At 33.3% G+C, this 17,950-nt stretch overlaps 2 protein-coding genes across 2 annotated transcripts; one reads left to right on the plus strand and one right to left on the minus strand.

The window, feature by feature from the left end:
• Positions 1-477: 477 nt before the first annotated feature.
• On the minus strand, positions 478-5,287 carry LOC105343710 (exonuclease V). Its single transcript, XM_011451177.4, has 4 exons — positions 5,047-5,287; positions 2,474-2,582; positions 1,699-2,235; positions 478-1,307 (listed from the first exon to the last, which is right to left on the minus strand). Exons 2-4 carry the CDS (start codon positions 2,574-2,576, stop codon positions 550-552), a joined length of 1,398 nt encoding a protein of 465 aa, XP_011449479.3. The 5' UTR covers positions 2,577-2,582; positions 5,047-5,287; the 3' UTR covers positions 478-549.
• A 190-nt stretch (positions 5,288-5,477) lies between these two features.
• On the plus strand, positions 5,478-12,178 carry LOC105343711 (micronuclear linker histone polyprotein). Its single transcript, XM_011451179.4, has 2 exons — positions 5,478-5,937; positions 10,676-12,178. The coding sequence occupies exons 1-2, from the start codon at positions 5,745-5,747 to the stop codon at positions 11,338-11,340; spliced, it is 858 nt and encodes a 285-aa protein (XP_011449481.3). The 5' UTR covers positions 5,478-5,744; the 3' UTR covers positions 11,341-12,178.
• Positions 12,179-17,950: the final 5,772 nt, after the last annotated feature.

Consider the following 17,950-nt stretch of genomic DNA (forward strand, 5'->3'; position numbering starts at 1 on the left):
CAGTTTTGACTATTAGCTATATGTATTGCGATAGAAATATGTAATCTTAATGAAAACAAAGAACGTCTTCACCAGCCACGCACATAACGACTCAGAATTTCAGATTAATTTAACTTACTACATGTAGTAGTTTGATTTTTAGAAGAAAAAAAATTAAGAGACCATGCTACGTCATATACACTTAGCAACTGAACTGTGTTGTTTAAAAAATGTTGAAATTCCAGCAAAATAAAAAGAAAATAAGTTTTTTTTTCTCTGTAACAAGTCTAAAAGGTAACAGAGTTCTAGAATGTCGAAATTGTGTAATGTTGTGTAATGAAGAAGATAAGAATTTCAACAAAAGTCACTTAAAGTTATGATCAAGATTTCCTTAGGAGAGCAAAGTGCAATAACTCTCTTTTTCATTTTAAAAACACAAAGCAGTTAACTAAAAGTAACACTTGTATACCTACAATTCGTTTATTTTATATATATATATATAAAATATACCAGTCCTATGAATTTCAAAAAGTATCAAATCAATAAATAATAGAAAAATCCAAGTTAGGCCTATTTGCAACGTTTATTTTTCTGTTTATTTTTAAGTTCGTATTCTTTTGCCTTCTTTTCTCTCCACTCGCAAACCGAGTTAAAGTCACACCTCTGGCACTTCCACGCCTCCTCTATATCTACACCCTCCGCTGATCGGTTTCCTCTCCAGAATTGCACATAGTTCTTGTACAAGTTCGAAACTTCACTGACGTCATACTTCACTTCCACGTGACCTATCGTCTGCTTTGATTCCTGATGAACGTATTCGATGAAAACTTGACTGATACAGGTAAGAGTTTGTATTTTGTGGAATATGATATCCATGAGATCATTCAGTGTCTTTATCTCGACGAATTGTTTCTCTGCGTGTTCTCGTATTGATCCGCCAAGCTCTTTATGAAGACCAATCCTCAAGGAAGAAGCCATGAATTGTTTGGAAACTCTCCCTTTTACGAGATCGTCAAACAGAGTCTTGTATAAACTCACTTGAAAATTGTGTTGTTTCTTTTGAGCGTGAGACGGTAAGTTAGAATACTGGCGAGTTTTTAACTCATTCAAGTCAATGGTGTAGTTCAAAGGATCGAAACGCAATTCGTCAATGAGTCCAACTACCAGGATGTTCTCATTGAATGGCGCACCAAACACCGGCACCTCTCTTGCAACGCTTCCTCCATGCAGGAAAGTGCTCACAACCGAATGCAGGTTGAGCATTTTGACTGCCCAAATGTCTTCGCTTGACTGGACGTCAACTTTCACAACATCATGAGTTGCTAGTTCTGGTTTCCAAAAAATAAAAGATATTACATTTTATTTTTTTTACTTTTGGTAATAGAAATTTTTTTTTTATCTCTGTCGGCATTCAAATGAATATCCTTTTCATGGCAGCATTAAATATGAACTAAAAGTCCATATTACCATTTTCACGGAATATTACACTTTAAGCTATAGTAACCAACTGAAAATATCTAGCTAAATTACCGGTAGCACATCTATATGAAATGAAATGTTTTTGTTCAAATGACTTTGGCATTGTTAACTACAACTTCAATTTATTCAAACACTCTTTTCTGATAAGCACGAATCAATTGACAACAAAGATCGGGTTGACATGCTTCTTTTACAAGTACAATCTATACAAGACAGTACTTCAAAATACAGTACAAGTACCTCTAGCCAAGTGATAGTCCGTCCCCGCCTTCATCACGGGCGTGTCCTCCACTACCGCTACCGAAGGGATGGTGAATGTGTACAACAGCTGTTGCTCGCACCAGTTCTGTTTCGTCAGATCTGTGACCCACAGATACCCTGGACGAAATCTCTCTAACAGAGATAGCTGTTGAAAGTCATTAAGCGATACTACTGTGCTGGTTGATATTTTGGAACTCGCCAATGTTTCAGGTTCTTTGGAGCACGCCATGGTTTCAGACTCTTTGGAACTCGCCATGGTTTCAGGTTCTTTGGAACTCGCCAATGTTTCAGACTCTTTGGAACTCACCATGGTTTCAGGTTCTTTGGAACTCGCCATGGTTTCAGGTTCTTTGGAACTCGCCATGGTTTCAGATTCTTTGGAACTCTCCTTGGTTTCAGATTTTTTGGAACTCGCCATGATTTCAGATTCTTTGGTACACGATGTGGTTTCAGACTGTGTGCCTTTCCCGGGTTTCTCTAAACTTTTTGAATCAGAACTGTGCGATTTCGCCATATCTGAAATTTCAGGACTGCTGTCATATTTTATGCATTTGTATAACGGATGGCATAGCAAGCTAAACTTCATAAAATAGGAAAGCACAGAATAGAAGTTCGTGCTCATATAAGTTTATATCGCTTTAGCTACCAAATTATCGAGGCTTTTTTTTAAAAGAAATTGTAAAATCTGTAAGAAGTTTGAAGTAGCTGTTAAATTTGCTGAGTGTGTACAAAGAGATGTCTTAGGTCTACCTACCATTATCTGAATCTGCGGTGGGTGGCGAATCTCCCCATTCAGAAAAGATCTCGTCCAACACGTAATCTTCCACATCAAGTCTGTCCCCAGATGGGGAAGCCATTTTTTCCTGACAAAATACGTAAATAGACGTGGAATTTAAAGGGGCATGGTCACGATTTTGGTCAAATTTTATTTTTCTGTTTTTATTATTTGCAATGCTTTAGGAATGCATTTCGAATGATCAAATGAAATTTGGGTGCCAGTGGTTGAGTTTTAAGCAAGATACAGGGCTTACAATTCTTCGTCATGTAAACAAGGCTCGTGCCCTGTTTTTGTTTACATAGGTTTAATCTACCAGTAAAAAATCTTTTTAAAGCTGGTTTCTCTATCTTATTATTCATTTTAAACATAAATAAACAGTTCCTAACGATTAACACTTTCATTTGAGGTCTAAAACTGGAATTTTCACTTCAACATTCAAAATATAAACAAACGCTTTGTTTACATAGCGGAGAACTGTAAGCTCTGTAACTTGCTTATGACTCATTAAATGACACTCAAATTTTGGTTGCCTATTAAAAATGCCCTACTGAAGCATTGTAAACATTAAAATCGAAAAAAATAATTTTTGACCAAAATCGTGACCATGCCCCTTTAAAGCATGTTTTTTTTTTTATCTTATGATATAGTACAACGTTTCTCTTTATGAAATCAAAGCGCGCGAGTGCCAATTTGAAAGGAATTTATTTTGCGTTTCATCGTTAATATTGAGTTAAATTTTGATGGATTTTTTAAGACACGTTGATTGTTAAGTGAAACTCATAAAATCAAAGCGCGCGAGCACCAATTTGAAAAGTGTTTATTTTGTATTTTATCATTAGTATTGAGTGAAATGTCGATGATCCTTTTTATACATGTTGATTGTTGAAACTAATTAAGCGTTTCCTTTATTTCTTCTCAAAATATTTTTTAAAAAAAAGGTGTGTACCTTACACGTAAGTCTTAAAAATAATCATTTTTTAATTAAACCTTTAAGTTACTTTTTACACTTGATTTAATTGACTCTTACTGCATTACTGCATTTTATTCGAGTTCGAGTTAATGTATTTACTCACACCATAATATAGTAAATCGGTGATATAGTATACACGTAAAGTATAAGCAGAACATTTCTGGCCTCTTTATATTTGTTACAATTGAAAAAAATAATGGTGTGTCTTCGAGCTTACCACACGAACAGAGTCGACTATTTATAATATTACAACGAAATAGATCACTATTTAGTACACAATTATGACGAAATCTGTTGTGAATAATATTCAAAAATCTCTCACCATAAGTAAAAAAAAATAAAATCAGGTCTTGTTCTACAGACATTATCATTCTGATTTATGACACATATTTTTTTCTTTAAAAATGCGAATGGAGTCGCTTTCACGGGTATCCGTTGAAAGCGCATTCCATTTGTTAACAACAGTAGGAAAAAACGAAGATTTGTATAATTATTGTAAACGGCATATTGGTATGCTATAGTTTTGTGCATATCTTGTAAAATAATTTGATACATTAACACGTTTATTTGGGAAAATGCCCATTACATATGATAATTAGGTAGAAGGTTTCTATCGATTTTTTACATGGTTTTCAGCCTGGGCATTTTCCTTGTACTGACAAGTGTTTCCCATCCTGTTTCGAAATAAAGAGATTCCCTAGAAGCAAAAATAGGTAATCCTGTGACAATTCTTGCTGCAATCAATTATATTTGTTCTAACTTTTCGGAATCAGTGGAAGAGCACCCCCCCCCCCAATACATTAATGATAGTGACTTTCTAATAAGTTTAAATTTGAGGTTTTTTCATTAATCCCAATTTTTTTGTGCATTTGCTATAATAGAGTTGATATAAACTGTCCATGAAAGGTCTTCAGAAAAAAATAACACCTAAATGTTTGTGATAAGACACGAATTCCAAATCACGGTCTTGAAATTTTAATGAGGGACTTACAGTAAAAATTTTTTAATATTAAAACCAGAGACATAAATAACTTTATTATTACGTTATTTATGTCTCTGTTAAAACGAACTGCTTTAGTTTTTGATGGATTGAAGCTGAAATACAACTTGCTAATCTTCTCAATTACTTTAGCATCACTTTGTAAAGTATTACATGTTCACTTGATATTAACCAACCGTTGATAACCGCCCTACAGTCAGAAAAATAGCATTCAAGTTCAATACATGTACGTAGTACTAGTACAAGTGAATACCACTGATGCTTACGTGAACTCTACCACTCGGCATCACTCGCAGCATATGACTGTACCAATAAATTAAGGTGCTGTATTTGTGATTATGTGTACAATACAGTCTATTATATACCTCAATTTTTTGTATTTATGGGTCCTTAACAATTAACTGTTTAAATCCTGATATTCTTACTGGACTCGATCTTATACAATCATTCTAGCTGCAACTTCACCAACTTACAAATCAGTTTGTTACTCCATCCACCATATGTACATATATATGAATGTATATTATAACGTATATGTATAGTAAACGAATCTGTTAATATGTAAACAATGTTACTTACAAGGCACTAACTGTTATCGCAATAACAGTTGTTGCTGTTCAAAATCAAATACCAGCTGTTCGATCAAGACTGCAGAGTCGACATTTATAATATATAGTTCACTTTTCCATATACTAGACTCTCGCCAATAGTCACAAGTGCTGTTCAACTAAACATAATTATGCGCCTGTCACAAAATACAGCCTGGGGCATGGTTGATCCAAAGGGATGACTTTCTATCACATTTTTGGCGGGATTTTATCTGTTGATATTTGGATGAGTATGAAATAGTTTAGTTTAGAAATACTAATCAGATTAATATTATCGTAATGATTTAAATAACGCATTAAGGTTTTAATCATGGATAAAGAATATAGATATACATATAACAACAAATATAAATCACTCTGTCTAGGTTGCTGTAATCTCATTTACTTTAAATAGCCAAACCCCGCAGGAGAATTGTGGGATATGTCCTGGTAACCAAAATATCCCACCACAACTTCCGCTGAATACTTTACCGATTATTTTCATGATCTGGAGTAGACTTTTGTGTTTTTGCTTTTAAACAGTATTCAGAAGTATAATATTCTACATTGTGATTGAAACCAGCTTCCATTTTGTGTCAAGGAATGATACACGAACGGGCACTGGTGTTATATGACGCGGATGCGTAGTTTACATCGCATGCGTTAAGCGGTCATCACCTCAAATAGGAAATGGATAATAAACAGACTTCGAAGAAATCCTCGAAAAAGAGTGTTACATCAAGTGATAAAAACAATAACAAAACCGGTAATAAGAAGAAAAAGAAAAACAGAAAATCGGCAAATAAATCAGACCAGAAAGACAGCGACCAGAGCCCAGATATCCTAGAAATAGAAGGACTCGGGGCCTTGGATAACACGCAAGGTAACTTTCAAAGCTTTCTAAAGACACATGCATGTGTGGAACACGTGTATGGTGCTCTGTTTTATTTATTTGTTTTATGCTACTTGCATTGTATATTGCTAATTTTAGTACAAGTCTGTTAATATAACTGAAACTGTTGCATGAGAGCAAATAATTTCTGTTCTGTAGTTTCATACCATGCCTTAAACCAAGTCAGTAAAAAGTCGATTGATATTAATATTGAAAAAGTAAACGTGTTGGGAGTTTTGGATTAGGCTAGCAGTGTACAACATATATTGTGTACCTTAACTTTTGCAAACGAAATTGCAAATGAAATTGACTGTTCCTGCATAATTTTAAAAGTTGTAGATTATACCTAATTTATATAGACTCAGATTACCGGTGGTACATGTACATAAAGGAACCTGAACTCGATTTTTGTATCTATATCCAGCTATTGCATGTTGTACATCCTTTAAATGGGATGATATATTGAATTGGTTACTTGTTTAATCACATTAAGAACATTGCACAGTGAACAATATAAAACTCTCAACTACTGTTGTAACAGCTAGGTGATGAACTTTCACAATAATTCATTTATTCAGGTCTGACAATCTGTGTGTTTTAATAGTTGAATCTTATTGGTTAAGATAAAAGAAGGAAAACTGAATCAAATATTTCCTGTTTATTTTAAGATAGAGACCATGTGGCACATTTTTGTAAAGATACCGGGTATTTTTCAATTTAGCATACTGCATACCATTGTTGATCATGGTATGATATCAAAATGTCAATAGTTTTTTAGTCGCATAAATAAAAGTCAATATTGATGAGTGTTTGGGGGGTACGTTGTATTCCCAGCCAAGGACCTCATGGGGAGCAAAGGTCTCTTTTCTACATTTCAGTGTGAAAGCAGTGACTAAAAGGATACCCCTGGTACTTAAAAATTCTTTAATTAACTTCTCAAACTAGTTCTACTCATGTTACAAAGTAGAATTTCAAAAAAGGAAATAACCTTGGATTTCCATTACAATTTTTTTTATCATTGTGTAACAAATTGGTTCTTTAAAAAGAGAAGTTTTTGAACATTGAATATAGTGTTAACATGTACCTATTGACCTGAATTCATTGAGGGTTTAAATACTAAGAAATATTTTTTATCATATAAGATGTTTTTAACTACCTCTACTGTCAAATCAAATTTGAAAAAAATTGAAAGAAAGACGTACGTAACAATAGCCAATAGATCAAACATTTTTATCAAATAGTTTTAAGTACATTTATGTTTCAATTAATTTTCATCTTTATATTAATAAGGGTTTTGGGGGAGGGGGGTTGGGGATTTGTCCAGCATTAGACACGGATTTTGAAATTATTGTAGACATTGTCTGAAAGTTACAGTGAGTATAGTACATGTTCTTTGTTCATACAATTGAAATCAAATTAATCTACAAACATGATTTGTCTGGTTGAAAAGGAAATTTCTTTCCTTTTTTTCCAACAATAAAAAAATTCTCAAAGCAGAAAATTGCATTGAAAGTCTTAGTTATTAAACAGATCATATATCCAATTGTGTTGTGCAACCAATTTTCCAGATCATGAATTTCAAATGAACTCTTATAGGTGTGTTCGTACATTTGAAATATGATATTTAGTATTTAGACTTTTTCTGGTTTTCTGATTATAACTGGATTGTCCAATTTTTTTTTTAATTACATGGCTTATTCATTACTATTAAACAGGGTCAAAGCATATCACAGTGATATTCAATAAATTATTTTGCATTTTAAAACAGCATAAAAAATTATTTTCCTGTCTCTGACTAAATCTTATGCATATATAAAGCACTGAGATAAAAACCCACACTGTAGCTAACAAATTCTTCAAAATATTGACCGATATATGGCTAACTGGTAACCATTTCTACGGTCTATAGATGTATAAGGGACAAATGCTACAACCGATGACTCTGATTGATTAGGGATCTTCTCACTGGATTCCTAACACTGGAGGAATTTGACTGTGTCATGACAAGGCAGACTGGTTGTCTTAACAGGTCTTTATTTCATGAATGGCCTTTCTTTAACCCGATGGGATTTAAAATTATCACCAATTATCATTTGATTTCTGTCCATGTACTCTTAGGTTAAACTTTGCGTAAACTGAATATAGGTATGTTTTTTTGATTTCTGTCTTGTTTCTCTCTCTCTCTCTCTCTCTCTCTCTCTCTCTCTCTCTCTCTCTCTCAGTAAAACATGCCCATTTATTGAAATGTTAACATTGATTAGGGTACTTCTTATTGTTGCATTTTACATTATTTCAACTTTTTCAACTTTATATACCGTAAATGAAAACAATTGCATTTATGGAGGTATGAATGCAATTAGTGGATGTTAAGTATACATAGTGGGAGAGCAGTAGGTCTATAATTTACTGTAATATATTAATATAGTTTGATTAACATCAACAACTGAATGCCACATTCGTTTTGGATGGATTTATGAAAATCAAGGAAAATACAACTTAGCCCTACTACATCTACTGAATAAAGCATGAAGTATTAATTTTAACATTTATGAGGGATATTTTTACATTCACCAGATGAAATAACAACTCAGAATTTGGAGTGTTTGATACTTTTATTTATTTTCAGTTCTTGTATATGTTGAAGTGATATGAAAGAAAACAGATTTTACTCTTTGAATTAGACTAAAGTTTGTCAAATTCTAATTTACATACTCCAACTTTAAAGCAGATTTACATTTTGGCCCGATGACTTTTATTTTCCTCAGTAGATTAAATCTTAAAATACACATCTTTTATATGGGTTGTTAAAATTTAACCAAGTGTTTAAAAGGGATAAAATTTCTTATCAAAATCCCTGCCACTTTCAGGCCATTAGGCAAAGGACGACTTGATTAAATTAAACCACATTTAATCTCCCACGGCGAGATTTTATTCCCATCAAAAATTGAACTCAAAATAGAAACCAATGCCTCAGCAAATATAGAACGGCACAGATCTGCCAGAGGTCTTGGTACTGTTCATCTTTAGGCCTGGTCTGAGCTCTGTAGTGCTTTTGTGGAACCCAAACCTAATGAATCTGTATTGTAACCTAACGTTGATCCACAAGATCTTTGTACTATTAGTTTGATTGGATAAAAAGGAAAACAAAATGTAGGTTTCAATGGTTTGTTAAACCCCCTTCATTTGAAAGTATACAGGAAACAAATTCCAGTTGTATGAATTTTTGTAAGAGATCAAGAGTTGGGATTGGAAAGTGTATTTTATTTCTTACAAGTGCATTTTCAGTTAAACTAGTACGTCTGTACTTATGTAATGTGACATTTGTGAATGTCATGACCAATACAAATTTACTAAGCCTACACCAAGTTTCTTGATTGTCTATATATATGAAAGGGTCACTCAAACCTTATTAATGGTGTTTTTTAATTTTACCAGAATTGATGTACTAAGGTATTACCCATCTACATGTATTTAAAACTACATGTTACATGTACATGTATTTGCCACTTCTCCCTATGAGAGCAACACATTGAACCGTCGTAAAATTTACTTGCATATATCTTGTACATAAACAAAGTATGACCATGTGTAGTGGTTGATGTTCATTTGACCAGCTCACAAGAATCTTCTCAATGCAATTAACCTCAAATGGTCTTAAATAATTAGAAATTTACTGAGTAATTTTTAAATCAATAAGATATTGACTTTTACTGATAGGATCACAAGTTTATGCCATACCCTGCTTATTCTTAATACAAAAAATACTAGTCATATTCATCTGTAATTGAATGGAATTGAATATTCATTATGGGGATCAATATTTAGTCTACAACCATAATTATATGACGTAGTGGAGTTCAGTGATCTATAGTCGTACTGTTCTTTACAAAACACATACATTACTCAGGAAGAGGAAAAATAAACCTTTTTTTCATGCCCATTTCTTAGGGCTTAACTAATTTTAGGGTGAATGGGAAGCGGTGATCCAATTTTGTGAGCAGTCTATGTGAACTCCCTTTTAATCTCTGCAATAAAAGAATCAATTTTGTCCACCCTGGAAAAATTGCACACACATCTTGGGTGAACTCTGATTTAATCTTTTTCTGCAATGTTGTTTTGTTGAAGTTACAGTGCTGTGACATCATTTTCGCTTCTGATGGTGTACCAGTACATGCAATCTGCTTCAGATTCTTTACAGTAAATAACACTAGATTGTAAAGTGATTAGATTAGGATATGCATTTGCCTGTCAAGATTTGATTTTAAAATTGATTTTTAACAAATAAAAATACATGTATTACAATATTTTGAATAATAAGAAACAAAGCTTACCAAAATAATATATGATAACCAACATTTATTGCTTTAGTAGCATAAAGAGGGGAGGGGGGAATTCAACAATTCAAAATATTGACTCATAAAGCTACTGCTTCTTCATATTGTAAACAAGGCGTTTTAGTTTACATACAATGCAAACAGCAAATGCAGATTTTCAAAATCTCTTTCTTATAAGCACAATGAATAAAGCTTAGACCATGTTATTTGTGCAATCTTAAGACTAGAAAATGTTGACTTTTGTGGAAGTTTAATCGTAATAAAACCTATAAAACATTGATGTTGACAGTGCTTGTGTAGCAGCATGCAGTCTTATTGCTCAATAGTCAAACAAAAAAGCACCAAATCATTAGTGAACTTCTTGTTGAAAGTTATGACCCTCTTTATCTTTGAAGGTGTTGATTCAGATTCTTCCCATGCCTACCAGGAACCTGCCAGTCGAGGAGACGAGAATGCCTCCAAGAATCGACTGGAAAACGCCCCAACTGCCGTGGAAGTGGAGTCTAAGAAAGCGTCCTCCTCTGGTCTTCAAATCAATGTGTCTTCTATGTCCATAAAACCCTCCAAATCACAGGACTCTATCAGAGAACTGCCAGTGAAGGAGAACTCTTCCGCCATGCTTTCAAAACAAAGAAGCATGATCTCCAAAAACAATAAATACAAAGTAAATATCACTAGTAACTCTTCTTTGAAACCGGGATATCAGTTTGGTGCTAAATCTTTTCCAAGAAGGAACAACTCTTCCTCCAACCTTAACCAAATGAAGAACGAGAGTTTACGGTGGGAAAACCCGGCCGAGGGATCCGATGAAGAGGAGGAAAGGATAAAGTTATACAAAATAAACAGAAGGAAACGGTATCTGGCAGCAGCTCAAGCTAAAGGGTTAGGCTGGGCAGCAAATTATAAGAACGGTACGCCAGTGACAGAAGACTCAGGGATAGAGTCCAAGGACTCCCGAGTGACAGGCAGGAACGATAACCACTCACTGTCAGACTTCAGTCCCATGAAGAGTCTAGCGCCAGTGGCTTCTAATTCAGGAATGGCCATGGTTGAATGTTGACATCATCTGATCATTATGTTACTTTATTTATTGATATTCACTACAGCATTAACACATCTATCATCTACAAATGTACGCACTTATGTTTTATATATATGTTACATGTCTTATGTTAATTCTTTCCTGTCAGTACACCTAGAAGGTATCATACATGTAAAATGGTTTTAAGGCTTTCAAAGTGAACATACTCAAATAAGTATTGTAGTTTAACACTTCTTGTGCTTCTTGGTTATATATATACATATATCCCTTGCCACATGTTTGATACGATTTTATGTTTCATGTTATTTGTGATGTCTCCATGAGACAAAGGTAATGTTAATTATTTGTTAGGTTATTAACAATTTTAATACACGTTTTACTAGTCAGCTGTTTGTAACTACATGCATAGTACATAACCATATAAAAATGATAAAAAATATGATTATTATGATAATTGTATCGAAACCTCGGAATGAAATTAGTACACCATGACCAATGTGAGTAAAATACCAATTTACTTTGAGTAATTAACCATTCTTTCTAAGTTCAAAACAATCTGACCAATTTTTCTCTCCAAATCATTTGAATTTGTGAATATCATAATATGAATTACATTATTATACATGTATGTGCACTTTTAATTGTCATGATTTTTTCATTATTTCACTGTGAATTGGTTTAATTTTTTTTTTCTAATTTTGTTTCTTTAAAATCTCCAAGTATTGAACAATTCAATTAAGATAATCTTTTATTGCATTTTGCTAAAATTGTAACTTTTCTACAATTCTAATTTCACATGTAATTAAGGACAGTTTCTATTTTCTTCTTGATGAAATAAATGATCTTTACATGCGCACACCTCTTTACTTGTTGTACATAACCAAACAAAAAAACTTTACTTTTTCTTGAAAACCTCTAGTATTAAGGAGGCTCGGTGGTGATTAAATTACCGTCAGATCTACCTCCTTTTTAAAAATGATTTTTTAATGCATGAAGTATTAATTTTTGAATGTTTAGCTATAAACTATCAAAGAATTGGGGAAAATTTCACTTACTTTCACTTTGAAATTTTAAAGTTTTCCTATATTTTTATATACAGATTTTATTTTTAAGAAGATATACAATATGTATTCTAATAATGGCCTCGACCATCCAACCCTCTTAAGGAAAGTTGTTTGGTTAACTTTAACCTTACCACTTCTGTTGACGTCGAGTAGATTGGGTACTCCTTGCTCTGCATTTTTTATTTCACGTCATTTAGATCAAAATTATATTAATGATTTAATATTATAACTATATTCCCTTCCTCACAAAATCTAAGACGACTTCACACATGTATCAGAAACTATACAAATTGCTCTGAGATTCGAGGTCATTAGCCATAATCTTGTGAATTCAAGAGCAGGAAAGTTCTTTATTGCGTCGTCTACAATTTTTATAAATAATACATATAATAATATGTAAATTTTATAAAGAAATATAAAATAATTTTAATTTTTGACAAAAGATCAACACAAGTCAACGAGGTTAGATATGGTAAAGATCTATTAAAAATTTTAAGAAATGGTTTGTTTACCCTTACGGAAATATTGACCTTCTGACAACACGTTCTGGCATTATTGCAGCAATATTGGTGCAACATTCTGGCAATACATTGCGGCAATGTTTCTGCTGTAACGTTTTTCGTATCCAAATGAGATTGCGGCAATATTGCCAGAAAGATGATGCCGCAAAAGTTTTGCCGCAAGATATTGAGACAACACCTTTCTGGCAATACATTGCGGCAGTATTTCTGCTGTGTCGTTTTTCGTATGCAAATGAGATTGCTGTAATGTTGCCAGAATTGTGTTGCCACATCAATTTTGCCGCAACACATTGTTGCAACAACTCTTTTCTAGCAATACTTGAGATTGCAGCAATATTGCCAGAAAGCTTACAGATAAACTGTACAATGAGCAGCCTAAAATATTACAATAGCTATTAACTATTTTATTAGTAAAGAAAAAGTCTATATTTTTTTCTGTTAAATTTCGGTATTTTCCTATACTATTATTCTAAAGAGGACGATCTGTCTTTAGTTACTAATCTCTGTTAGACAAAACAATATATCCCGTCATTATTTGGAACATAGAATACCAAGACAAAGCTTAATTTGAGGTTTCAATATTATTTGGTTTTAAGCCCAATTTATAGAGATATTACTTTCAAAATTATATGGTTTATTGTTGACATAACACAAATTTTGACCGTGCGCCGTGACCTCATTTTTGCAGGATTAGATTCTAAATAATTCTTGGAAATAAAGGAATTTATTAACTTTTTTACTTGCAAATTGTTTGAAACTATTGTTAAATTATGTCTACCAAATTTAGTAATGATATGACGTTAAGTAACATAGCTATGACAAAAGTCTTCGTATTTTTTGATTGACCCTCGTATGTAGAGCTCTTCTTCTACAGTAGATCAATGTAGTCTAAAAATAACCACAACCTTCGAGCCCCTTTAACGAGGCTGGATGGCCAATAAATTACCACCATATCTACCTAAAATTTCAAAATATGATTGTTTGCCTAAATACTATTATTTATTAAAGAAAAAAAAAACAAGATATTTTACCTTTTAGATTTGGTATTTTCTAATATTTTCATACAGAGCAGTCAGCTCTTCTAAAGGATGTCAATTCAGAGTAAAATATGGCCACAACCACCGAGGCCTTTTAATATCAATATTGTTTTAAGATTATGGTATAGAAGGAAATTATATTTAGATAAGACATAAATTACAACATTATTGTAAACTGCATATTAAAAAAAAATGTCACAATTAAAGAAAAGTATATTCTTAAGGCAATATTGCAGAAAGGTCTGATGTAGTTTCCATATGCTAAACCTCTTTTTGAATTTTCGAATGAAAAAAGGACAGTTGTCTTTCTTACAATGATGATTGTGTTTAGTATGAGTAGATCGACATAATTTGAATAGAAATGACACAAGAGTATAACAAAATTATGAATAACGCGTTCAAAGTCCGATAGCCGTTCTTGAAGACGTTAAAAGTACAGGAAATAAGTACATGTAAGAGTACCTATTTACAGTCATTTCTTATTAAGATCCTTAATTTATCGATGTATTTATTTTGTTGAAATGTAGAACATTACCTAATGTTTCGCAGCTCACAAGAGGTAAAACGGTAAAAGCGTTATTTACTTTGCAAACCGAGCGCTAACCAGTATTGCAACCGTTCAGTAGTAGTAAATCTTTAAAGTGAATTAAATATCTTGAAAATGTTTCTCTGCGTGTAGTTGTCAAACAGCAAGTCTGCATTTGCATTTCGTTTTTCAGATTTGATTTATCTGATGATGCCCTACACCGTAGTATGAATGATGAAATGAAAATAGACATTTATCAATGCATGTAAAATTCTAGCCATGCAGTTGTAAACGAAGGCACAAGACAGCCTAGAAATACTCGATGATGCACCCTATAAAAAGATTGGTTGTATTTGCAAATTGCATCATTTATTCCAAGTGTCTTCGAGCTCGAGGGATTTGTGTTCGGGGGATTTGTCACCCGTACAATTGGCTTAATTCAAAACGTATCTATTGGAAGGTTCTTTCCTGACTGCAGGATTTTAGTAATTTCATTCCATTCGCTATCATAATATGGGCAGGATTAAATTGTTTGAACTATTGCTTAATTACCAAATTTAGTAATGATATGACGTTAAGTAACACAGCTATGACAAAAGTCTTCGTATTTTTTGATTGACCCTCGTATGTAGAGCTCTTCTTCTACAGGAGATCAATGTAGTCTAAAAATAACCACAACCTTCGAGCCCCTTTAACGAGGCTGGATGGCCAATAAATTACCACCATATCTATCTAAATAATATGGGCAGGATATTGACGAAATCTACGATAACCTCCAACCAATCTATCAATATATCAATGTCAAAAATAAAGATCCTCCACTGAAGTGAAATGTTAGCTTCACAACGTAAATATCCAGTTTAAGTATTTCTTTTAAGTTTTTTTTTTCTGATTAAGGAGACCGACCTGGGTTTTTTTGGCGTAAATATACTTTGGGAAAACACTTTTTTCAACCTTTTTACATGTCAGGAACTCTAGTATATTTGCGAAGTTTCAAGAAAATCTACCAAGGGGCCATCTCAATAAATAGGTACATTTATTAAAATGATATGTAGGAAATTGTCATTTTCCACACTTTGAAGCAGATTATTAAAATACTACGATAGGGATTTTTCTCAGATTGTAACATGTTATTAGTAATATCAATTTCTACCTAGATGTTAAAAAGGACATGTGGTGATAGCAAACCGTGTACAAAATCAAAAGCCCAAAGGAACATATAAAACAGGAGCAGAGCAAACACGGGCCTCTAAAAAAAAAAGAGGTAGGATCAGGTGCCATGGAGGAGTCTGCTGACCGGTCTCACCCGTCGTGTGCTCTTTGTCGTAATCGGAAAAAAACGGAAACATCCGTAGACAATTAAGTGATTAATTATGGTCTAACAATAAGTATGAAAAACGTCAGTCAGCATGCGACCCAGTGGAAGATAGTATTTGCTGACAAGGTTGTTGTATCGACCATAGAAATTATGAAATGATGGCTTCAATCGAGACTGTTGATAGTCCTGTTTTATCAACTTGTTGGTCAGTAGACTACCTACCTCGCCTTAGACACTGTTCATACGTAGAACACGCCCTTGCGTATCGAAGTAACTGAAGGACAAAAACTCCATATGCAGGTGATGAAGGTAAATTGCTGCATAAGTAATGCAAGTTGAATGAAGAAAAACTGAAGTCGTCACGTTTATCCTTAAGTTTTGTTGTTAGGTTACCATCAATGTCCCTTTCCAGTAAAATATCTAAATATGAAACAGATGAGCAGACTGTGTTGTATCTTATATCTCAAGTATATATCTGGGATATAGCGAGTCTAAATACTAAATTCAACCATATTTTGCTATATATTTGGAAAACTTCAATTGTAGATTGGTACAATGGATGAATTTTAAAAATTAAGAAATATAGCCCTAAGGATAGGATACTCAGGATCGCATATTCCTGAATGTAAAATTTCCAAGGCGTTCACTTTTTACTGTTAAATTTATTCAATGTCATCTCTAATAACGTACTCCTAAACAGCTTCATTTTATCATGGTGACATATCATATTATTATACTTTCATGTTAAATACTGAAATCTGATTGGTTTAGACGCAGTTGATAATCCGTTCTATTACCCTCAGAGTTAGCAACACACTTAGCAACGGGTAACACTATATAAATAGTGCCTGTTTGGGAGGGTAACAGTTGAAATTGACACCCCGAGAAAAACATTGTCAACCGACGCGAAGCGGAGGTTGACAATTGTTTTCGAGGGGTGTCAATTTCAACTGTTATCCTTCCAAACAGGCACTATTTATTTTGTTATACTGAATGTCTTAATTTTAAAGAAAACTTAACTGCTTTTACATAGGAATAACGTGAATTCTACGGCGAACCGTACGCGCATAATTTTTGCGCATGTAACAATTTTTAATGTTACCCGTTGCTAAGTGCGTTGCTAACGCTGAGGGTAATAGAACGGATTATGAACTGCGTCTAAACCAATCAGATTTCAGTATTTAACATGAAAGTATAACAAAACGAATTGTTACATGCATGTAAATTATGCGCGTACGGTTCGCCGTAGAATTCACGTCATTTCTATATAAAAGCAGTAAAAATATTCTCTAAAATTAAGACATTCAGTATAATGAAATAAATATTGCCTGTTTGGGAGGATAACAGTTGAAATTGACACCCCTTGAAAACCATTGTCAACCTCCGCTTCACGTCGGTTGACAATGGTTTCCTCCGGGTGTCAATTTCAACTGTTACGATCCCAAACAGGCACTATTTATATAATGTTCACCAACCGAACAACATCTTCACAATTTCAAGGCTTTGTGATTACCAAATAAGGCCAACAAAATTTGTTTCAAAAATAAAAATTATCTTTTTATAAGATCATGTAGTTTTCTGTATTTTTTTATTGGGTTCAATTTTATTAATGTTATGGAAACATTTTTTTAAAAAAACTATTGTAACGCTTCTACCATCGTTTTTTATAGTTTTATTTAGACGATAGACAGTGGTAATAACTAACATAAGCACATATGACATGACGACATCAAATGTTTTCTTTTAAAGATAATAAAATAGTCAAAATTTATAGGCTTAGAATAGTCAGAATGTACAATTATGAATTTTCATTACTATTAAACTTGTTAAAGTTAATTAACTTACTCCATTGTGGTCTAAAACATGAAAAAGATTGACAGTCACTGATGTTTCTTGTACTGTGTTTCCTCACGAACCGCACGAGACACACTGAATTCCACAAATCACAACACACGGATATAAACGGAACATACACAAATTTCACAACACGGACAAAACGGATAAACACACAAAATAAGCCGTGTAACGGCACACTCCCCCCCTGTGATGTCCAACATCGCAAACATTCTTACGGTACAAACAGCAGAACAGTCTCTGTAACTGGTCTCACATATGTAACGACACGGCCATTTTTTACGACACGTATTAATTTTCAATTTTAC

Source organism: Magallana gigas, chromosome 3 (assembly GCF_963853765.1).
Source record: "Magallana gigas chromosome 3, xbMagGiga1.1, whole genome shotgun sequence".
NCBI classification, from domain to species: domain Eukaryota; kingdom Metazoa; phylum Mollusca; class Bivalvia; order Ostreida; family Ostreidae; genus Magallana; species Magallana gigas.